This window comes from Podarcis pityusensis, assembly GCF_964106645.2.
Source record: "Podarcis pityusensis genome assembly, chromosome: 9".
Lineage (NCBI taxonomy): Eukaryota > Metazoa > Chordata > Lepidosauria > Squamata > Lacertidae > Podarcis > Podarcis pityusensis.
In genome coordinates this window covers 40,205,904-40,230,940 of record NC_138034.1, presented here as the reverse complement: position 1 = coordinate 40,230,940, position 25,037 = coordinate 40,205,904, and the positions used below count along the sequence as shown (strand labels likewise).

Sequence of the window (25,037 nt, the reverse complement as noted above, 5' to 3'; positions counted from 1 at the left end):
ACCCCTGAACACATGCGGAGTACAATTTTCATTATTACATACCCCACCCCCATCCATCATATATCTGGAATTGGAGAAAGTATTCTCTGCTTCAGAGGATGTGGTTTGCAAGCAGGCTTAGCAACAGTGCTGAGAGAAATCTGAAGTGGTCTTAGGGGAGGACCCCTGGTTCGGTGGACGAACATATGTTTTGCCTCCAGGTGCCAGGTTCAATCCTGGAACAAGCAACAGGCCACCAAGTTAAGAGTAGACAATACTGGATGAAATTGACATTAGTCTGACCTAGTATAAGGCAGTTTCATGTGTTCCATCCTCTCTTTGCCCTCTACCCACAAAAAAGGAGACAGAAACATGATCTACCTCAAAGTCAGAAAGTGCTAAAGAATCATAAAGTTGAAAGGAATCTCAAAAGCTATCTGGTCCAGCTCCCTGCTGATGACCCCATGTAAATCTCAAGTACGATTGCTCTCACTATAACATTGCCAGAAGAGAAATAATAACCAGAACACAATGAAAGGACAGAGGAATTGCATCACAAGATCTTCCCTTATGGAAAAGCGCTGTTCATTATGATCACATTCTTGGTATTAATGAACCCTAGTTAGTACAAGAGTCTCAAAGACGACCATGACAATATATTGTATGAGCTAAACAAAACATATCCTATGTGGCAAAGATGAGATCAAGAAATAAAAAGGAGGCAGCATTATTATACCAGAAGTAAACAATAAAATGTTCTTATACAGTATTTAGTAGCCTAATAATATACAATGTAGACTGACAGCCTGTGAGTGAGATGTAAGTAATTGCCCTAAACAGAGATATTTGCTGTAATATTTTCTACATACTGGAGTTAAAGTTGAGGGAGTGGCACACAGTTTTGCACTTCAAAAAACCTTCTAAATAGCATTACTGGGAGAAGATGTACAAACAATATTCCTCAAACCACATTTGTTTTGCAACTGTTTTGCATTGAATTTCTAACAGCTTACCTGCAATTCAACACTTCACTCTCGAATAGTAAAATAAAAACTGTCCTGTTCCTAAGTATTTGGGTCTTATCTTTGTGAATAGTTACACACCAGCGTTTACATTTGTACAGGTGTCTCCCCACTTGTGCAGGGGTTATGTTCTGAGCCCCTGCACGCATAAGCTAAAATCGCCTAAGTGGGAACACCCTCTAAAAAGCCTTTAAACACCCATTTTCTCCCTGCTCTCCAGCTCCCTCTTTTCAGGTTCTCTCTCCACACAACTCTCTCTTCAAGTAGAGTTGAAGCTCTGGGGCCAGCTGAAGGCTATGCAGAAAAGCAGCTGGGGTTGTGGGGCTGCACATGTCAGCTACTAGGCAGGGAGCCTGAGCAGCCTTAACAAAGTCCTGCTGCGCCTCCGGTCTCTTTGGGGCTTCCCCTGCCCTCAATGAAGCCCTCTTTGGGCTCAAAACGATTTTTAATCATTTTCCATTTCCACTGCTTGTATGCATGACTGGTGCAGTCATTGGTGTGTGGTTTTTATGGTGTATTTTGAGTATGTTTCAGTTTGTATTCTGATTTTCCTTTTATTATCTGCCATGAGCAATACGCAGATGGAACGGTAGCATACTGGCACACTAAATAAATAAATAAATAAAGCAGCTATGTTCCTTAGAGGCAAAAAAAGAGTACTTCTAGAAAAGGATACAACTTGAACTGCTTTCATTACAGAATTTAGCTGAATATGCTGCAATATGGAGCTTGATATTTTTTCTTCACATTGACAGCCATATTCATACACTGCAATTTTCTATAGCTCTTGATCTCTGAAAGCATTTACAGATAAAATGGGGGAGGGGCATACTGCATTGAAAAACAATTACCATCATGGCAAAGGACTTTTCTTAGTCAGAATTTGAGAGAGTGAAAAAATAATTCAAGATGCTGGGAAGCTAATAGCTAAAGAGAGAGACCACCATGTAATCTTGCCAGCTCCACTCGCTTTTGGCCCTGGCAGTGCCTGCCATCAACTGTGACCCCTGATTGACTTTTCCCACGGGTCAACAGACCTTCATAGAAAAAAGGTTCCTCACCCCTGCTGTGGAGAGTGAAGCTGCATATTCTGTTTCATACATACTCAAACAGTTAAGCTTCTATTCTACCACCAATTTCCCCCCATTTTTACTCCTAGTCCTTGAAACCTAAACTAGCAAATTCAATACAGAAGGCTTGTCAAGAAGAGGCATGATCTGCTGAGTAAGTCCCTACATATAAAATTAGCTGCCAAGTCTTTGGATACATGAGACCAAGATTTTGAAAGAGTAATATTTTGCATACATATTTTTTTTTCCAACAGCAAGTGTCAAAGCATGAACGTACGCAGAAAAATCACGTACACAGGAGGGGAAAATCAGCCCTAATGATACCGAAAGCACATTTCTGGAAAAGCAGCCATAAATATTTCACCCTTTAGATGTTAAAACATACCCTTTTAAAAGCCATTCATTTATAGGTGTGATAGATAACAGCTGAAGAAATAGCCATATTGCTGTTGGGAAGAATACAAGTGTGAAGATCTGGACAAAAAGATGCAATTTCACATGCATCAAAGCACTTGTCAGCTCCTACAAAGCAACAAGAGAAGAAGAGGTTGCAGTTTTAACAGCTGAAGTCAGTTCTATTTTGTATTGCTTAAGTTGGTATCATTATTATATATGTCAGATACATATTGCTTCAAAAAGCCTATTCTCCAAATCTGTAAAAAAGGGTCTTTGCTTCACCTCTCCTGATGCATGCAAATTTTAAATCACCCATTGCAAAAACTAAGCATAAGCTAGATTAATAGTAAAATACACATTCAAATTAAAAATTATAACAACTGGACAGGTGACACCTGTACCTACAATGTTAAAAAATAATAGACCTTAGAGCAGTCTTCTAAAACTTTGGGTCCCCAGGTGTTTTGAGTCCAACTCCCATTATCCCTAGCCAGCATGGCCAACAGTCAGGTATGATGAGAATTACAGTACAGCATCTGGTGACCCAGGGTTGGAGAAGGCTGCTTTAGAGCTTTACGTAGCAGCAAGACTTCACCAAAGGCTAGCCCTGCCTCCACCCAAAAAAAGACTAGCTAGCATATATACGCGTGTATATAAATGGCTAGTCCTAGTGCAATAATATTTTCAATATTTGTCAAGCTATGACCCTAAATAAACAATTCTGTTATCTAAAGCTATTCTAATCCCCCCCCCCAAATGACTTATCAAAAAACCATCCAGTGTTATGTAAGGTGGCTCCAAGCCTACTTTACCACATAAATACTGCAGGACTTGAATTCTGAGCCTCAGATTACACATGGAGAAATAATAAATTGGGAACAAACTTACAACAGCTGGAGATAAGTGGTGATATTAAACACGTTTACAAAAGCTGCCCACACACCAAGGTCATGCTGCAATGCATAATTAGGAGCGTGGGAAAAACAGGATGTCACTGCTCTGAAATATACCTAACTTCAATAGATCACATGGGCTGTTCAGCTGATGCTGGTTCAATGCCAATTTATTAGCCACATGCCCATACGAGCAGAATCAGCTCTGAAACACCTGTGTTACCAAAATTAGAGTCACCTGATCACAATTTTCTGGGACCCAAGTTGCATTTGAATCAATAAAATGACTCCAAGTAAATACTTTGCAAATGACCCACTGTAGGATTGCAGATGTAGACTCAACACAATCCATACAGATAATTTCCATGTTAAACTAATAGCAAAATATCAAGTTTAATACAGAACCAATAAGGGACCTTGTGACAGTTGTTTATGGGTACAGGGATGTAATCCATTACATCTGTTTCTCCCACTCTGGATGCATATACTCTCCTAAAACTACAAGCACATATTGACTGCTGTTGGTACTATGCCATTAGCAGCCTGATGCTCCCATCAACAAAAAAGTGAGAAAGATTAAACATTCATTTGCAGTACCTCAGTTTTCAACGAGAGCCCACTGTTAAAGAATATAGCTGAAACAGCTATGTATGTGATGGTGATTTCTGGTTTCAGTGGTCCTGAAAATACAAACACAAAAAATAAACCAAAATAAACCAAGACAGCCAAGATTGATTTCCACATAAGACTTACAGGCCCCTCCACACACACACGATTATGTGGTTCCCACTGAAGACTATATGAGGTTAAAACCAAGCTTACTGGCTTCTTCTCTTCCCATTGCCAAGAGCAGAAGTGCAGAAGCAGCCCAGCTCTACCAGAGTGTAGTCAATGCATTCAAGATCAATATGAAGGGTTATGATTCATATACAAAGGAGTGACAGAGACAAGGAAGTAATAAGATTTGGATATTGCAGAAACAAAAATCTAACAGACTTGTGATCTAAAGAATAAAAGCAAAGGCCTTCTTTAACATTAACGCCCCCCCCCCCGGAAAACCAGCTATGAAGAAAGGCCTAGCTTTTATAATTACTTCTTGTAAATTACTGTAAGTTAGATTCTGTGCTGTCCTAATGTGTATTTTCAATAGGGGAAAATAGGGGTTCATATCTGGACAAGCAGTTGAAATCCAGCTCCTTTTGATTTTAATCTTTGCAGAGTAATCCAGCATGTCCAAATACAAAGTCAACAATTCAATATCAAATTCACACATAATGAATGGGGGATGGGAATCACTACAAAGATGATGGTAGTGGAATACTTGAGCTATATAGTGCCCTATAGTTCACAAGAGATGGAGTACACAACATGGAATAGAAAGTGGGTGGGACGAGAAAGTAGTAAGGGGCTTCTCCATGCTGACTAATTTCCAAGCAGTTTTAACACACAAGAGCCTGCAAACAGTGGGCATATCCATTATCGCCCATTAATGATGTCACAAGCACTGTCCAATAGGCCCTCACACTATATGTGCAACAGCATTATGGGCAGTACTTTTAATTGCACAGTTTGGCTAACTGGAGAAAGAACTGCATTTTCTCAGCAAAAAAAAAATTGTTCTTTAGTTTTGAAGAAATGAGATAACCTAGACCTCTTTGTGGTTCCTTGAGAGATGTCCGGCTCACATAATAAATGAGCAGTATGTTTCAGTGCCAGGCAAAGACTTTTTTATTCTCACAGGTCTTTTAAAATCTGATGTTTTTGCCCTTGTTTCACACCTGGAATGTTTTTGTTGTGGCTTTGATTTTAGTTCAGTTTTATATTAATTGTTTTAATGCTGCTTTTTAGAATTGTGTTTTGTATTTCATGGTTTTTATTATATGCTATATGTCACCCAGAGAACTTTAGATATTTGGCAACCAAAAATACAGTAAATATTGTGCATTTGTTATACTGTTAGCAGGAAAAACAGAAAAGCTATCGATGTTCACTTCTGGCTGATACACTGAATAAATTCAAATAATGTTCCCTCCCCACACCTCCTTAAGGTATGTGGATGGTATTCCCTTAGGAGTGTCATTAGTCAGTTTTAGGAAGTTTTCCATTGTTGTTTCTAGCAGCACTGGCAGAACTGAAAAAGGAAGGACCACAGGGAAAGTAAAAATTTAGAGGTACTATCACTGTTTTGACACCATGGTAATTGCTCCAGCTGTACTGTACCTGCTGGTTCATATGGACTAGAAATAACTGGCGTGGGATGAGCATTATGGAATGACTGGTGCACTTACTGGTAAATGGCTACTGTTCTAAGTCAGTGCTAATCACTCACAAAATGCTATGCCTCACAGCATCCTTAGCAGGGCTGTAATGCTGGTACAATCAGTTGTAAAAACCAATTAAAAAGTGTTTCAACTACATAATTGTTTCATGAACTATTTTTATGTAAGCTGCTTAGAGACTGTTTATTTATGAAGTGGTATATAAATCTTGCTAAACGAAATAAATTTAAAAGTCCCAATTAATTGGCTAGCACTTTTTTAAAAAGCTTATCATTAATACAATTATACAAATTGTAGGTAGCAAACGCTATCTTAGAAGAGGCTTTCTTCTTTCTCAGATACATCACACATGCACATCAACTCGAGAAAAGAACTATGTGCCTTGGTTTATAACTACTGTTTTTATATATATGCCAATTGTTTCACATTTAATCAAACAATCAACACAGTCAATTTCTCTAACTGGGAAACAGAATGAACCCTTAGTTGACACTATTTTTGTAGACTTTTTTGAAATGTAAAGTTTGTATTCTATGTTGAGATTCCTGCTTTGCAAGGGGCTGGGCTAGATAACCCTTGGGGGATCCCATGCAACTCTACAGTTCTGTGATTCTGTTATTTATCCTGAACACCAGGCAAACGATCCTCACATTTCACTGAATTGACATACAGGCAAATGTGGAAGTATCAACACTTTATGCCTTCCATAAAATGCATCAGAACCTCCTGGGAACCAGTGTTTTCTCAATGGAGGAAAGCAATTCTTCATTACCAAAACAATGAAACACAACATGCTACCTACCACAGAACAGATTACTAGCCATTATTAAGCCAGATTTCTGACCCAGGGTTAATTACAACATTTCTAAATTCAGGTGCAAAATATATGAAGTCATGGAACTGAAGATTAAGAACCCAAGAACTTCATGTCCAGGTTCCAGCCTTCCACTGGGCAGTATAACCTGGCAGAAAACTAGACTGGAAAGTGTGCTCTTAACCTGCAGTCAGATATAGGGAAAGAAGTGGTCTCCTGGACATAAAAGTTCCTTAATAAATGAAGAGTGATTAAATGCAATGCTCAATACATTTGTAAACAATTGCTGGCCAAAAACCTTGAAAGAATAACTGCCTAAGACTAGTTAGCCCGGCTACTGAAAGGCTGTCAAGCTTACAGATGGCAGAAGACCAGTGATATATGACAGATGCAACTGCAGGAGCCAAGTCTGGATCACCACAGATAAAATAAAAAGTCACTGAACTAAGTGGGAATTACATCAGTAAATGTGCTCCGATGCACTGAAGAGGAAAAGGTATGTGACAAAATGCCCCACTGTCCAGTTTAAAATTACCACTTTAACAGATAATCCTCTTTAAACACTGGAGCACTCCCATAGTAAAATCTGCAGAATTAAACTCATAGCATTATTTAAAATATATTTTTGTTAAGCTCTACACAAAAGTTAGCAGCTCTTCCTACAAAGCCATGTGCTATGAGACAATAAATATTTTCTGGGATATCTAAAAATTGGCCACAAAATTAGAAGATAAATAGAACAAAAAAAGCTAAAGCAAGTGGTTGAATCTGCAGGCCAAGTAAGCTATACATTTTATATAAGTTTTAGCCAAAAGAGCCATTTGCCTTGCATCAATTTCAAAGCTTTTTTGTTTCCTGCCATTTTCAAAACATGATAGCAATGTCCTATGCATGCTTACCTGGAAGCAGGATAGGTGACCAGATGAAAAAGAGAAAACAGGTATCCTACAATTTTAACAGAAATCTGTGTAGAAGATATTTCAGCAAGTATAGCTTTGTCAGAGCTGCATCCACTTCTTACATCTTGCCACTCCATTAGGGACAAAATGAGTAGGACTTACTTTCATGTATACATGCATAAGATAATAGGGAGGGGGAATTCTATGGAAATTAAGCTAACGTGCATAAGAAAAATGTCAGTTTGCATCCCGAGGGAGTGATCTAATTTAGCAAGTTTATTTTACTTGCATTTAGTAAAGAAAACTTTGAAACTGCCAAGTTTGCCTTAACTGTATTTGCAATTGGGCACCCATTCATTTTTTCTAATGAACTCCTGAAACAGAACATTTTATGCAGATAAAAATTAAGCATTTGGAAATTTTCCATCCCACATCACTGGCACACACTAACTGAGAGGATATGGCATTAAGTACTCACCAGTACATTTTAAAATAAAAAGGAAGATGTTCCTACTCATATTTTCGACTCAGTGCTCAATATTTCATTTTGACACTTGAACAAGAACAGCTTGTACATTTATGGTATGTCAAAGGCTATTTAGCAAATCCACAAACTGAGTCTTAATATTCAAGCTTCTTTCTTTGTGCAACAGACATAGACAGTATTACTGAGTCACAGGCAGTCTATGTGCTTTATTCACAACAGTTTTTGGTGGTGTGTTCAGGACTTATATGCTTTTAAAAGGGCCCAATGGTAATGAAGTTTGCTCTTTCCCATAATTTGAAGAAAACAAAACTAACACAACTGCTTTATAAGCTCTCTCATGCACTAGGGGAATGGCTATACATAATTCATGCATTCCAAGTAATTCTCTCCGGAAGAGGAGGAGTAATTATCCCAGATTCAACAGAAGTAATTTTCCCAGGTGAAATGGATATAGTACGTGGAAGTAAGGAAGTTGCTCCCTGTTAACAAGTGTATTTGTTTAAGTTCATTGTTAACTCAGTCCTCACGGATGTGAAAAACTACCTCCTCCAGATTATGTTTTACCAACTATTACTGTGAAAATTATTGACGCACACACACATTTCTGAAGGTGGGAGCATACAAGGATTACATCAAACCCAATCATTTCCTGATCTGGGAATGACTTCCCCCTCTCCATGTTCATTTACATAGCCTAATAGCAGAACAAGAGTTTCCAGCTAGTCAATGTACTTTTAAGTTTCTACACTGGCTGGGAAACAATAAAGGCGATTTGGGGAGTGAGGGAGTTAAATCCCTGTCCCTTTTTTTTGCAACTGCTTGGTGCTTGCAGTTATCAAATTTATTATCATTTTTTTAAAGGAGTCCACATATCTCCTTCAATGTTATCTGTTGCTGGGACTTAAGTTTGCTCAACCCGTCCCAGAGCTCAGCCCCTCCTGCTTGCTGGGTGTCACCACGCGGAAGTTGGGTCGTCTCGCTCGCTCCGAGTGTGCAACGTGTCAACGCAGCTCCTCTGCCGAAGAGTTTTGGAGCGCTAGGGAAGCTACAGTATACTGAACCTCAGAATGGCTGCAGCGGCCAAAAGAAAGAAGGGGTCGGATAGCAAACCCCAAGCAGCGTGCAGATATTCGGGCCGTGGGCTTCCTCCAGTTCTCCTACGGTGTGGAGAGCGCAACATTTTGCAATGGACCCCATATACCCACAACACCCGACTTTTTAATATATATTTAAAAATCCCAATTTCCTCTTTGTTTGCAAACAAGCGAGTTGGGCATGTGAGGAGGGGGGGCAGAATCCAGGGCTGACACGCATTTCATTAGGCAATGACATGCCCACGGCCAGACTTACCCCCTTTCACCCCAAAGGCCGGCTCCAGCTTGGCCACCGTGATGACCAGGACTATTCCGAGAATGAACCAGTCTTTCCTCAGCCTGTCCAAAAAGCCCATGGTGGCGGCGGCGTGGCCGCGAAACTCCCGCGGCTGCAGGCAGCTAGGAAAGGGAGGGGAGGAGGAAGGCGGGGAGTTGGTCAAGACTTCCCTTTGGCCCCTCCTGCAGAAGGGCTGTGCAGCATGGAAGCAGCAGCAGCGGGGCTACTTAGGAGCTGCTCCCGCCGCCGCCGCCGCCGCCGCCGCCGGTAGTAGGAACAGTATCCAGTGACAGGAAAAGTCTCCCTGAAAGCCGCCATCACTACCACGCGCCTACTAATAGACTCGCACGCCATCTCTGGAAGCCGGCAAGCGACGAGGTGCGGCGGCGGCGGCTGAGGCTGGACGAAGGCAGAGAGAGGCCGGCTCCCGAGAAACGCGAAGCTCTTCAGCAGTAGTAGCAGCCGCCGCCACCGCGTCGCCGGCATATTGCGCGAAAGAGCCCGTCAGTCACACGGGAGAAAAAGGCCCGCGTCCTCTTTCCCTCACAGCGGGGAAGGCGCGCGCGAGAGAAACTCCCGGCAGCCCCTTCGCCCGCCAGCGGCGCGCGGGACAGCGAGGCCCCGCGTCTGCTCGTGGGGGAGGGGGAAAGGCAACGGTAACCTCGCGAGCGGCGGTTGGTGCGGGGCTGCGCGCTTCTTCGAGACTTTACGCCCGTTCGCCGACGCGACGCGCTTGACGTTAGGAGGGCGGGGCGGAGCTTTCAGTTTCCTGGAGTGGGACGCGTTTCCCGGGAGTTGGGCTCGTGGCGAAGAGAGAGGCAGGATTGGCTGGCCGGGTTGTGCGGGGCGGGGCCTGCTTCTCGGGCACCTGAAGGTGCAAAGCGCGCCGCTATTGAGGGTTTCCATATTTTAAAGCCAGGTGGCCGCCGCTTCGGCTATGAAAGTTCTAAGGACGTGGGGAAGTGTTGGCTGATCTGGACGGGCTGCTAGCGTTGGTGCAAACGGAATCCCCAGTCTGGACCCCTTGCGGAGTAGAAGCGCGTCTGCTCCCCACCACAAGAATGCATTTGGAAGCTTTACAGAGGAACGGCCTTGAAATGGTTGCAGATAAACGTTGCAAAATAACACATTGCTGTTAAACAGCAAGCAATGCGGCCCCCTCAAATGGGGGTGCGGGACGTGTGTGTTGAGATTCCTACACTGCAAGGGGTTGGACTAGGTGGACCCCTTCCGACTCAACAATGTGGATCCTGCCATCTGAGGCAGTCGCCTTACCTGCAGCCAACTGAGTGGGACTTCAGAATTAACATGCTTAGGATTAATCATAGAATCATAGTATCATAGAGTTGGAAGAGACCACAAGGGCCATCGAGTCCAACCCCCTGCCAAGCAGGAAACACCATCAGAGCACTCCTGACATATGGTTGTCAAGCCTCTGCTTAAAGACTTCCAAAGAAGGAGACTCCACCACACTCCTTGGCAGCAAATTCCACTGTCAAACAGCTCTTACTGTCAGGAAGTTCTTCCTAATGTTTAGGTGGAATCTTCTTTCTTGTAGTTTGGATCCATTGCTCCGTGTCCGCTTCTCTGGAGCAGCAGAAAACAACCTTTCTCCCTCCTCTATGTGACATCCTTTTATATATTTGAACATGGCTATCATATCACCCCTTAACCTCCTCTTCTCCAGGCTAAACATGCCCAGCTCCCTTAGCCGTTCCTCATAAGGCATCGTTTCCAGGCCTTTGACCATTTTGGTTGCCCTCCTCTGGACACGGTCCAGTTTGTCAGTGTCCTTCTTGAACTGTGGTGCCCAGAACTGGACACAGTACTCCAGGTGAGGTCTGACCAGAGCAGAATACAGTGGCACTATTACTTCCCTTGATCTAGATGCTATACTCCTATTGATGAGGCCCAGAATTGCATTGGCTTTTTTAGCTGCCGCGTCACACTGTTGGCTCATGTCCAGTTTGTGGTCAACCAAGACTCCTAGATCCTTTTCACATGTACTGCTCTCAAGCCAGGTGTCACCCATCTTGTATTTGTGCCTCTCATTTTTTTTGCCCAAGTGCAATACTTTACATTTCTCCCTGTTAAAATTCATCTTGTTTGTTTTGGCCCAGTTCTCTAATCTGTCAAGGTCGTTTTGAAGTGTGATCCTGTCCTCTGGGGTGTTAGCCACCCCTCCCAGTTTGGTGTCATCTGCAAATTTGATCAGGATGCCCTTGAGTCCATCATTCAAGTCGTTGATAAAGATGTTGAATAAGACCGGGCCCAAGACAGAACCCTGTGGCACCCCACTAGTCACTCTTCTCCAGGATGAAGAGGAACCATTGATGAGCACCCTTTGGGTTCGGTCAGTCAGCCAGTTACAAATCCACTGAGTGGTAGCATAGTCAAGACAATAGAGAAGGTGATCTACTGTAATGGGGAAACAGAAGTGTGACAAAGGAGCAGTGCTCAAATCTTAATCGTGGGTGTAAACATATATATAAAAAAGGAAGATACCTTTGTTTATAGAAGAGCACGTTTTCTACTGGTTGTGAATCCATCTCTTGTTGGAAAAAAGGATAATTTAGGCATTATAGGGCCAAAGCTGATGTGCTTTCAAGCGTATTTGCATTAAGAGAGAAAAGTACTTCTAGGGCACAATTCTAGATCCAGGTGATCTTAGTGGCTAGGAGTACATTTTATCAGGTACAGCTAGTAAGAGAGCTGAGGACATTCCTAAATTGAGATAGCTTGACCACAGTTGTCCATGCATTGATGACCTCACAACTGAATGGCCGTGATTCACTCTGTGTGGGGCTACCCTTGAGCTTGCACAGAATGCAATGGCTAGGTTGCTTGTGAGGCAAACTACCACCTGCACATAACACCTAGTCTGTGGAATTTGCACTGGCTGTCAATCTGCTACTGGGCTAAATTCAAGGTTTTGGTACTAATATATAAGGCCCAATGCATCCCAGGTCCTATTTCCTTGTGGGATTGCCTTTTCTCTTATATTCCCAGTAGATCAATGCCTTCTGCAAACAGTTTCTCCTTAAGAGTCCCCAAAGTATCAGAAGCTCTCGCCATAACATAGAGTAAGACATTTAGTGTGGCTGCTTCTGTTTTGTGGAATAGCATCCCTGTTGAGATGCAATAGGTGCCCACTAACTTTCTGGAAACAAGTGAAAGCATTTTTGCTCCTACAGATTTTTCTAGCTGGATCAAAACACCACTTGCCTTAGGTTTAAAAACAATACAGAATGAATGTCTTTCTATAGTTTTGTTTTGCACTGTATTTAAAGCTGTTTATAGCTGTTTTTATAGTATGTTTGTAAATTGTAAAAAGTGATTCATAAATTAAATGAACAAATAAGAATAATATCCATATATATATATATATATATATATATATATAGTGTTACCTAGCAGAATTTCTCTCTGTATCCTTTGTGCAGTTTTGTTTTGAAGTGTGTGTATATTCTGAGCCAGAGGCTGATTTGCAAAAGTTTTTCTGTATTTGCATTCAGACGGAGACGGGGGGACAAAAAGTTGCTGACATAGAGCAGCTGTTCTTTGGCATTTATGCTTTAGCGTATGTATATATGTTGAAGGTGTGGCACAGCCTCTCTGTGATGGTTCACCTGTAACTATCACGGATGGGCCATGACTCAATGGTAAAGCATATGGCATTGCATGCAAAATGTCCTCGCTTCAATCCTCAGCATCTCCAGTATGGTCGAGAAAGACTTCCTGTCTGAAACCTTGAAGAGCTGCTTCCAGCCAATATAGACAGTACTGGCTATGTGGACAGTTGGTCTGACTCAGTATAAAGTAGCTTCCTACCTTGCTAATTTTTGCTGCTCCCATTGAGTGGAAAGCACCACCAGTTCTTAGAGCCTGTCCTTTCAGGAGCACACATAATGCATATACCAAGCAGTATATAAGCAACAAGGAGCAATTCATTAAGAAGGAAAACATTAGCAATTATACTGGAGCATAGGAGCCAGCTCCTAGGGGCAGAGGTCCCTTCAGCTACCACAATAAAATATTTGAGGGGGCTGGACCCCCCAAAAGTTGATGGGCATTGCCATTCAGTTGCTGTGTGCGCGCCACGTCATGGGATCGATTGTGTGGGGTGTAGCTTACCTAACCTCCTACCCAATATTTTGTTCAGTTGGCACCCCTGTATTGGAGAGTGAGAGACAGGAAATACAGTGGTACTTCGGGTTACATACGCTTCAGATTACACACTCTGCTAACCCAGAAATAGTGCTTCAGGTTAAGAACTTTGCTTCAGGATAAGAACAGAAATCGGGCTCTGGTGGCGCGGCAGCAGCAGGAGGCCCCATTAGCTAAAGTGGTGCTTCAGGTTAAGAACAGTTTCAGGTTAAGTACGGACCTCCGGAACGAATTAAGTACTTAACCCGAGGTACCACTGTAAAGGTGTAGACTGCAGTGCAAGCCTATGCATGTCTACTCAGTGAGGCTTACATGCAAGTGGCTGGGTAATAGAGTGGCAGCTTAAAGGCAGCAACCATCAAAACTTAAAACAGCTTAACTGCCCGAACAAACAGTAGAAGCAAAGGATTCTGGTTGCTTGCCTCAGGGAAGATATCCATTTCTTACCATTTTTGGTCCTCCAAATTATGTTATCTGCGTTTTATACAGTCCTATATTTTGTCATTCACCTGCTTCAGATAAGTAGCAAGTGTTTCTTGTGTGAGCATCCACTAACTGCTCCTGTCCATGCATGGCTTGGGGGCACTCGTTCAATTTATCTCCTAGTCTTAGAGTTTGCCAGCCTTTTATGGCTAGAAGAGAATGCTGTGCTCTTTGAACTGGTAACTTGAGTTCTCAGTTGCTCTTTCCTCCTCACAGATCAGCACTTCTCTGAGACTAGAAAAGGAAGAGACAGGTCTGCTCTGCTAAGTCATCACAGTTGCAGGAGAAGGGGATAACAGGCAGTCTATACAAGTATCTTAAAAAAGACTGCTTTTCACATAGCTATTTTTCAAACAATCAAAAGTGGTATACAGCCAGAATCAGAAAAGAATTAGCTTTAGGGTAATGACTAATTTAATAATTCTATAAAACCATTAGTGTTGCCTTGACCTGACTGGATTCTGAAACATCTGCCATTCCTTGGGGAAAGGGCACACCTATTATAAACTAAAGACAACTTAATCTCTTGTGATTTATTCTGTTTCATTATGTATGAGTTCCTGCTGAATAAGATTGCTCCCAGACTTAGGAAAATATATATGATCCTCTTCTGTACTTTACCTGAAAGTCAGTGGGCTTATTTCAATGTTAAATAAATCTCTGCTAATAAAGCATATCGTAAAATACTCTCTTAGAACATATATGTGTTGCCATTTCTTCATTGTCCTTCAGATCCTTCCTCAATATCCATTTCTGTAAAGCCTCTGGCTTAATTTCTTAATCTCCATTTTCAAACATCATCAAAATTTAGGTAGTGCATTTTCTCACATTCATCCCTGGTCCTTTGTGTCTCTTGCCGTAAGCTCCCCAACGCCTTTTGTTTCCCACATTGTCTTTTTTTACATTGTAAGCCCCCCTGGGGGAAAAGACCTTTCCATTTTTGCCAATGAAACTCTGTAAGGCTCCATAGATACTGATAGCACAGTATAAACTCTGATCCTCCAAGCCCCAGTACTGTACTTCATTATTATTTTTATTTGTTTGTTTTCCCTTCAGTCTTTGTCCTTTATCAAAAGATGTGATAAACCATGATGGTATCTGTGCCACATTCACTGTATCACAGTCCTGATTTGCATGGTCAAGGTGGGGCAGGGGAGCAAAAGAGAAGGCAGGAATAGAGAAAAACAAAGGGGGGTAGGGAATGCCGGTTTTGAACAATAGCAGAGGTTTGAGAAGTGTGATGGAAGGGTGACACTAGGATGGAGAAATGGCCATATAAACAAGGTTTGAGTACAACAACAAGGGAGTTGGGAAAGGCTGTGTTAGCGTTGTAGTGTTAACTTCTGTGTTGTAACGATCTCTGCTACTTTTCCTTGATAAAACTGGTGTGTTTGTTTTTAAAAATGGCCTCTCAGTGTTGCTCCATCCTTGATTTTCTCAAACTTCTGCTGTTGTTTGAGTACAGTGAGAAGGAAGGAACAGTGAAAGAAAACATTTGACTCTTTTAAACTTCTCCATTCCACAGCTTCCTCATGTGTGAAAGAGAAAAAATTCGGAGGCCTCAAATATCATATTATCATCCTGTAATGATATCACTCCAGGGTTGCAAAAAAAGGAGAAATTGTCAACTAACTGGCAAAGCACTTTACGTAGCTGTAGAGCTGTGTTCGGGTTGGTCAAGCTATGGAAGGATGTTGTTTTAAATATCTTCAAGCAGATGGTACAAACAAAATTTATTGAATATTATTAAAAATCCTTGTTTCATTAGCTAATTGGTTTAAACTGTTATTCTGCTAAACTATATCTGTTGATAGGCCTAATGAAAGTCCACTGTGGCTGGCAGGAGTGATGTGTAAAGGTTTCCTTCAGTGGTGATCTGAAGTCCTTGACCTTTTAATTCACATCTCTCTGAAGTATGCTGGCTCCTTATCCACATGACCTACCTTACGATCAAATAAGTACACAGTTAAATGATTTTCACGAACCCACCGAGGTTTTTAAGCCATACAGCAGTGGATGTCAACTGATTATGCGTTTAGACAGCAGAGATTTCAGAATAAAGGAAAGCAGCTCACAAGATAAAGAGAGCTTAAATGAAAAGAAGAGGTGGTGGTAAATAATTTAACTTGGAAAGAACAAAGATAGTCAAAAGGAACAAGATAAAGAGAGATATTAATTATGAATAGAGAAGTTGAGGAAGAAATCTAGAAATGTATGGGAGACAGGTTACAACCCATTTTTATTTCTCACAAGCACTTAATGGCATAAGTTCAGTCCCGCCCCCCCCCCCCAGCCACTGAAAGGAATTGCTGTTGTGTTCACACTTGCCTAAAGTAAAAATCTATGCTATATTAGGGAAATGTAACGGCAGGAATGTGGGCATACTTGAAGGTCTGCCTCTATATGTATCTATCAATGCATTAAGATCTTCAGTGAACTCCTATGGGTGTCTCACCATTTGAAGAGGTGTAGGTAGATACCGGGACATCTCAGGGGTGGTACCACAGATGTGGAACGCTCTCTGACATCTCTGTTGTTGACATTTTGATGCCCATCACAAACCCTTTTAAAACAAATCCTGAACTTTTAAAATACTTTAATCCTGCTGGCTCTTTTTATATCACTTTTATGACTTAGTGACTTTTTGTCTTCCATTTGTTTTATATTTGCTTTTGGAAGAAGTCCCATGGTGTTCAGTGGGGATTATTCCCTAGTAAGTGTATTTAGGATTACAGCCTCAGTCACCCTGCAGTTAGTTCACAGATGTTGGTCTGAAATAGTTCCTCATCTACCGCTTGAGTAGCCTGGAGGTATACAGCGAAGAGATGCAACCTTCTTTTTCAACTATTTCCAGATCTTAATCTTTTGCAACATAAAAAACAGCAAATAGTCTTGTGGCACCTGAAAATCTAACAGATTGATTATGTTGAAACTTTCCTGGAGGAGAGTTCACTTCATCTGCCACACCCTTCTTTTGTTACCATGAGTAGAATGGGGGGGGGGTGATCCTCAGAATTGAGTAAGCCCCACTGAATTCCCAGGTAAGTGTGTATTTAGGTGTGTCAGAAGAGCTAGTGGAAGAATAATTCCACTAGGTGGGTGGGATGGTTCTGACTGCTGGAGTTGGGGGAGTGTTGGTTGTGAAAGTCAGAGACTGATGGACAGTGCAAAAAGAGAATTTAAACATATATATATTTAGTAGTATTTATATGCTGCTTAATCACCAAAAACACAAACGATTTGCATGTCATGAAAGCCTTTGACTGGGCTTAACTGTCCAGGGTGTCATTTACCTACTAATTTTACCTATATGTATAAAGAATTCGAATGGCTGCTATGAATTTAGTATAGTTACGTTAGCTCAGAAATCTAGATCCCTTCTTACAGTGCTGCCACCACCACATGTAGATATAACTCTGAAAACGCTCAGTGTATCAGATTAAGTGGATGAAGTAGTCCATAGAATCATAGAATCACTGAACTGTAGAGTTGGAAGGGACTCCGAGGGTCATCTAGTCCAACCCCCTGAAATGCAGAAATATAATCTTAAGGCACCACAGAACTCTCTGTGGTGATTACCATTATTGTAAATGTGTGCATCCTTTCACCTATCCAATGTGTCAGTTTGTGGTGTTAGTGCCACATACACGCCACCTGAAGTACTTAAAAAATGGCACAGCAGGAGGTTGTTGTCAGAATGGGAACTATCCTGTTTTTCTTGTTATTCCTGCATACAGATAGTGGTATATAATTGAGCTTTGAAGGCATCTCCTCTCTGGGAGTGTTTGTGAGCTTTCCTCCTAGGAACGATGAAGAATTTTTCTTCAGAACAGATCAGATGTAAAAGCAAATCCCAACTGAGCGACATTTCTCACATTAAATTTCAACGAATGACATATGCACACCCTTGGGAGTCACTCCCATGTTTGAGACTTACATGCAAATATAACATGAGAATTAAAATATCCTTCCCCAAATGAGAGAGAAGATTCTAGAATGCAAAGTCTTATGGAAATGGTTTTGTTACTTTAAGCGGCCCCTCCAGACTGGTGTTTTATTGTGGAAATGGTATATAAATTTATAAAGCTGGGCCAAATATTCGCGCGCCCCCCCCCCCCCCCAATTTTTGCAGTGGTATTCTTTTGATGACAAATTTGGAAAAATCCAGTGATTTGGGGACAAGGCTTACAATTTTCAGGGAAAGGGGTTTTCTATTCCAAACAATGGGTACTGAGGGTTTTTCCTGTACTCCCCCCCCCCCCACAAGGTGGATCTTCCTGAGCAGCTGTCTTCTGTCAGGCAGGGAATGTACAGAGTGAGGACTTACTGTATTTTTTGCACCATAACACTCACTTTTTTCCTCCTAAAAAGTAAGAGGAAATGTCTGTGCGTGTTATGGAGGGAATGCCTACGGGTGGCATGCCTACGGATTTTCCTCCTCTAAAAACTACATGCGTGTTATGGTCGGGTGCGTGTTATAGAGCAAAAAATACGGTAACTCTTTATTGCCTAAAGTACACTCACAAGTTAGGAAAAGGCATGTCCATCAGTCCTCCATCTCTCAGCTACTCCTAGGTATGCACCTGATGAGGCAGTAGCTACCACCTCAGAGAGACCCAGCCCCTGCCCCGACCTCACCTTATGTATCTCCCCTATCTGAGCTGCATGCAAGCAGGCACAGACCCTGCCTGCATGTAACCTGCTTCTGCTCCTCTCTCTTCAATGTTCTGGTCCAAGGAGACAATGGAGCTAGAGAGATGGGGGCAGCAGGAGGAGGTGTGGAATGTCAGGAGCTCAGTCTACACTCGAGTAGGACCCTGGTAGAGACACATGCCCGACCAGCGTGTTCTCTTCCTCCTGATCGATCGTTCAGGAGCTTCAAAAGCTTTCTTCAACCCGAACATCACAGCGACCGATGCCAACAGACACTGGCACACTTAGGGATCCGCAGAGTTTACACATCATGCATAACAGACCTCAGCAACTCAGCATTTTGGCTAATCTACTTTATTTACATATAAACACACACAGAGCACTGCAGCATGGCTCCCTCTAACATCAGACAGCAAAGAGAAAAAGGATAATAGTCCCACTTCACGGAACACAGTAACATAAACATCCTGTCTCTGTCACTTCCCACTCTGTGGAGTCAAAACATATACCGTCATGTGAAAGACAATAATCCCATGACTGCAATCACGGAGCAGGAATTGACCCTCCACTAGCCTGACCTGTCCCTCCCTCCTCCTGCACCTGTTCATCCCTCTCCAGTCCTGCAGCTTCTCCTGCCTCTGTCTCTTGCCTCCGGGCCGCTACAGGTTCTCCCAGTTCACTGATCCCTTCTTCTTCCCAGTCAGTCCCAACCCCTCTTCTCCCTGTGCCCAGTTACCAGGCTCCAGCCACCACTCCTCAATGTGCAGCCAGTCCCAGTGCAGCAGCGTTCCTTTACTTTCAAAAGGCCCCCATGAGAACAATGCTAGGTTGTGATCTAGCATCATTCTTAGAGGCAGACTTGGAAAAATAGCTCTCCTAATTGGTCCTCCACAGTTTTGTCCTTTACAGATGTGAAAGAAACACAGTACTTCTTGTGGTGCTTTGTAGAGTTGCGGTCCTACCAAAATTGCCCAAGTGGCCATTGCAGAAGGGGCATCCAAGCTATTTACATCATGTAGGAGTTTAGCTAAATGACACAGCAATATGAGAACAAACCATATTTCGGTTAAAACCAGTGCCTCAAATTACAAGAAACAGAAACAAATAATTTGATTGAGGGATGCAGCCATCAGTTTGAACTCAGTTCTGTTAGAACATTGTGGCCTTCCTCTCCTCACATCATACTGCTGCTAAGATGATAAAAAACGGTTCCAGGTATTATAATCCAAGTCATCAGGAAGGCTTCCTTCTCCAATGCAGAGTACACAACCATCTTTTGTTTATTTAGAAAGATTCGTGGGCCACTGAAGCTTAAAACTCTCCAATACAATTATAGTTGAAAAAAGCTAAAATCCACAAAACTGTTTTAAAGATCAATATAACTTTCAAAAATAAATATTTTTACTTCAAATGGCTTGCCACAATCTCCGATCGAGTTTCAAACAGGATCAATCACAAGCAGGGTAGAGCAAAGGGACTATTTGGCCTGGGACCTCAACCACAAACCGGGCCCAAAATTTAGACACTTGGTAAATTTTTTGGCATTTGATAAGTTTCGCCGCTTGCTAATCCGACCATTCTTGCCTCAAAGCTACAAGTTTGAACAAATCAAATAAGTGATTGGGTAAAATTATTTTGTTGTTATTAATTGATGTAGATTTTGTCATATTAAAGAGTTAAATGTTTTTCATAAATACAGTCATACCTCTTGTTGCGTTTGCTTCATGTTGTGGCTTTTCAGGTTGCGAATGTGGCAAACCCGGAAGTGTATACTCCATGCTTCGCACATGCGCAGAAGTGCTCTATCACGCTCCACGCTTGTGCAGAAGCGCCGTTCTAGTTGCGGACTTTTCGGGGTGTGAATGGCACCCCGGAATGGATCGTGTCTGCAACTAGAGGTACCACTGTATTACTAAAAATGCAAAGGTTCTGAATGTACAATATCAGATGAACCATGATGGATGTACCCTATCAGATCAGCTGATTATATAAACAAACTAGTAGTATTTAATTTTTTATGATGTTGTCATTTTAAAAATTATTACTATAGCTAAGAGCCTTAAAGGCTGGAAGTTAGCTGGGCCTCTCTGGACCTCTTCAAAACATCTCTCCTCAGAAAACTATTTGTTTCTTTTTAATTCCATATCACCTTTTTTTTTTTTTAAGAACATGTGTGTCTCAAAATGTGTTCAATAATACCTGAAAAAAATTAGTTCCATCTTTGGACTTTTAAAAAACAGACATAATAATAATAAACTTTTAGATTGCATTTCGATATAAATTTAGACTTGCTTCCTGTCCAGCAGATATCCAAGCACATTACAAGTTCTATGTGAATCCTACAGCAATAATCACATTTTCTATACAGGATCCCTTGTGGACTCTATATTAATGTCTGGCTGGCAATTTAACAGCACCTCTAGGCATAAACAAAAGTTTATTAACACAGTAAGTAAAAATTTCCTGAAGTCTGGCCTGCATTTTTAATTTTCAAATCAACACTCCAACAATGTGGATAACTTTATGCAAATATTTTTTAAAAATACTAATTTGGCAACTCTTAAGTATCATACTTTTATGCAAGTTACGTAGAGCAAAGCCTTGAGCAATGAACTTCTTCATTTGTGTTTGCAAGCCTGCTCTTTTTTGAAAACCATTAAGAATAATAAAGAAAAATATTTTCTGTTTTGATTGAATCGTGAACATCTTGTAGGAATAAGAAAAAGGAAAAATATTAAGAGTTTTAATAAATGCTTCTTGAGAAGTTGTCACTATGGTGACTGAGGGGAAGTAGCATGATCTCTTAATGGCATCACTGGCCTTTGATCACCATCTGGCAGATGGACATATTACCAGTTTTTAATTGCCTTGATCACGTTGGCTCTTGCTTTTTATACTTTTTGCCTCAATGCTAAGTAATAGTCAATTTCAAAATTTGACTGTAAATTTACATGTGGAAATAGCCTGTATGGGTGAAATGCCAAACGCTTTAGTCAGGAATGTGTGCAATCTGGGGGGAAAACCTTGATTTCTTGCACAAAGTAACCCAAATTATGGGCCAAGGCAAGCTCATTCTTGCAAATCTTGCAATAAGCATCTGACACTTTTGTGCCATGACACTATATATTACTGTTACCTAGAGCATGCCTTTCAGGATACAAATCCTTCCAAGGCAGTTTACAAATAATATTATAATCTAACTTTTTAAAAGCTACCAATGAATGGAATGTAATTGGCATGTTTCTGACAAGGTAGTTGGTGGCAGAATAACCCTAGGAGGGGGAAAGGATAGTTCAGTTGGAGCAGGCTCTGAGGTGATATTTAGCTGCACTCAGTGCTGTTTTTCTAGAAAAAGATTGCCAGACCTCACCATGAATACCTCCCTTTTTCTCTTATAATGACAATGATGCCCACCTGAGATGTGCCAGAACTGAGTTCCAGCAAGTTCTGGCTGAAAATAAGCCCTGGAATCCTTCACAGAGTTAGTTGAAGGTAGATGGCCATAGCAGTGGGGGGAAGGGGGAGTCCAAGTGAAGCAGGAATCTGGGGATCTTTTCACAGGGAAGTTGATGGTACATCACTATCTCTGTGTTTGGGATTGGGGAGTCCAGGATGAGCAGGTCCTGACCTAGTCTTTGCCTACATTTTTCTCCTGGAATACTTCCCACGAGCGACAAGACTACAGTTGTACCTTGGTTTTTGAACAGCTTAGTTCTCAGATGTTTTGGCTCCTGATGCCGCAAACCTGGAAGTGACTGTCCCAGTTTGCAAACTATTTTTGGAAGCCAAATGTCTGAAGGGGCTTCCGCGGCTTCCAATTGGCTGCAGGAGCTTCCGCACTTTGGTTTCCGAATGTTTTGGAAGTGGAATGGACTTCCGGAACTGATTCCATTTGACTGATAGCTGTCAACTTTCAGATTTGAAAATAAGGGATCAGCAGCCTCGAAAATAAGGGATCAGCAGCCCCACCTGTCCTGGGGACAGTCTACGGGATATCTAACAATCCAGGATAGAAGCAGGAAGAAGCGGGAAACAGTTCTGGAATAAGGGAATTTCCAGCAAAAAAAGGGAAGGTTGACAGCTATGATTAGACTTCCAAGGTACGACTGTATGGGTGTTTGAAGGGGATGAGAAAATCACCATTAGAGGAGCAGAGAAGCATGTTTCACACTCTACATTTTTATTGTACAAAACCTCTATTGACAGGCTATGAGGCAATTACCGGTACTTGCTGTTCCCAGCGGAACCCACTAAAACATATCATCAGTGGTGTACAAACTATTCTGGACAATGATGTTTCCCTCTCACTGGCCTTTGATGGTGGGCCTACTTACTTGGGGGTAGGGATGGGTGGCAGCCTGGGAGAGAGCATCTCTGTGGAAGCTCCTAATTTGTGGAATTCCCTCCCAATAGACATTCGTCTACAAGGCACCTTCATCTGCCCACTTGCAATAAGACATATGTCTCCCATATTGGTCTCTATGGCCACAGCAGGCACTGTAACTCTACAACGGTTTGACTTTACCACCGAAGGCGCACTCCTCCATTGTCTCCCAAGGCAGATGGATGCCAACTCAACCCAGGACGTGCATTCACTATACAGCTTTCAGGTGAATGCTTAAAACACCCAACATTGTGGCCTTCAACACCTGAGATGTGTGTTTTCAGGTCCTACCCTATACCATTGACTGTAATTTGTATTAACTATTTTTAATGTGTATTTTAAAAGGGTTGTAACCCACCATAAGACCAACTGGTGAAGAGTAGCTAATAAATACAGTCATACCTTGGAAGTCAAACGGAATCCATTCCGGAAGTCTGTTTGACTTCCAAAATGTTCAAAAACCAAATCATGGCTTCTGAATGGCTGCAGGAAGCTCCTGTAGCCAATCAGAAGCCTTGGAAGCCCTGTTGGATGTTTGGGTTCCAAAAGAATGTTCACAAACCAGAACAATCACTTCCGGGTTTGCAGCATTGAGGAGCCAAAATGTCCGAGTTCCAGGGCGTTCAAGACCCAAGGTACGACTGTAAAGCAAATCATCATCATCATTTTTAAATCTCTCCCAATGACAGAGTACATTTTACAAGCCAAATATTTGCTGCAGATGTATAGTTAAGCTTAGATGGGTGCTTGTAGGAGTGTGATTTGCATCCTTGTGAATGCAAAGAGATATTACAACTAGTAATATCTATAAGTAGTAATCAGGTAATGTCTGAATAGGAAGGTAGCTCATCAGAATTTTGAATAACCGTTCATTAAAATTCCCTGAAGATGTCTCTCTTGTTTACCTCATGGTGTTGTTTTTTTGCTTCTGCTTCCAACTCCTTTTGAGGGTTCCCATTTTTAAAATGCCAGATAATTGGGTGCATAGGACTTCAGAAGTAGTATTGCCCAGTGCAGGCCTGAGGAAAGGGTTCTGTTCTAAATCCTTAACTTCCAATTCCTCCAATTTAGACAAAGGTGCACACAAATATTGGAAGGTTGAGCCTGAAGTGGTGACATCTTTGCCTTGAAAAGCAGAGAAGATTTTTTTTTTTTTAAAGGATATTGGTTCAGAGCCCACAAGCGTTGCATATTCATACTGCTCACAGTTGTTCAGCATTTGAAAATTCAGGTAATGAGCATACAATACTCTAGTTGCCTTTGTATTGCTTGGGGGTTTGCTGTTCTAGTAATGTCTCCACAGAAACCATCCTATCAAGTCAATTTTCCCCTTCAAATTGAATCAGTACTTGTACATTGAAGTTTTCAACATCACCCATAAGGTTTTTAAGCCTTGTCAAATGAATCTGCATGGTCTCTAACCATGAATAAAAATGATTTCAGATATCATCTTTATTTCAAGTTTTATTTCATGGGATTAATTTAATTGATTGTGCTGTTGGCTATGTTAAGTTGTTGCTGCAATAAAAACATTTTCCCGTTTCACAAAAATGCAGATTTATTCGTCTTTTTGCATTTCTGAAGCCAACATTCGGCACCCAAAGCACCACCTTTTTATTTTTAAATGTTTTGTCACTTTTATAAATGACACACACTTTTTAATCACAAAGGGTTTCAGTCTTCAGTCTCTTATTATGGATGTATCTCCTTTTGTAGGATCAATATTCATTTTGGTCCTTTATACAAGAATTTGAAACAACTAATATTAGAGGTATAGCATGAGTGTGGTTTCATCATTCTGTGTGTACACACACAGCTGAGATTTCTCAGTACCATATCAAAAAGCCGTTGATAGAAGTCTGTGTTACCAAAGGAGAAAAAATGGTATCAAATAGTGCCCAAAAAATGGCTTCAGAATGACCCAGGGAATCACTTCTCCAGACAATGCAGAGTTTGTAAGGCAGAGTTGGAAGGTCTGTTTTTTACTTCCTTGGTGGGTGGGTGTCTATATTTTTTTCTCTTGACTCAGGCAGTGGAGAAGATACTGACTTTGTTTTGAAGGGAATTCCTGACTCACATAGAAGCTGCTTTTCCATTGTCTTTCCTAGTAAAGAAGTGATTGCAGCCCAGAGCAAATAAT

At 41.6% G+C, this 25,037-nt stretch overlaps 1 protein-coding gene across 10 annotated transcripts in view; it reads right to left on the bottom strand.

Moving 5' to 3' along the window:
* Positions 1–9,914, bottom strand: part of SLC10A7 (solute carrier family 10 member 7) — a 128,660-nt gene extending 118,746 nt beyond the window's left edge. For 2 of the 10 annotated variants that reach the window (XR_013990784.1, XM_081022034.1), the window contains exons 1-3: positions 9,190–9,914; positions 3,958–4,040; positions 2,457–2,593 (exon numbers count right to left, since the gene is read on the bottom strand). Coding sequence is in view for 9 of the 10 variants with exons in the window: in XM_081022034.1 (XP_080878160.1) it covers positions 2,457–2,593; positions 3,958–4,040; positions 9,190–9,289 (320 nt within the window). In the remaining variant the exon portion in view is untranslated. The remainder of the gene's footprint in view (positions 1–2,456; positions 2,594–3,957; positions 4,041–9,189) is intronic. The other 8 variants (XM_081022031.1, XM_081022030.1, XM_081022035.1 and 5 more) reach the window with 7 other exon arrangements.
* Between the last annotated feature and the right edge of the window lie 15,123 nt (positions 9,915–25,037).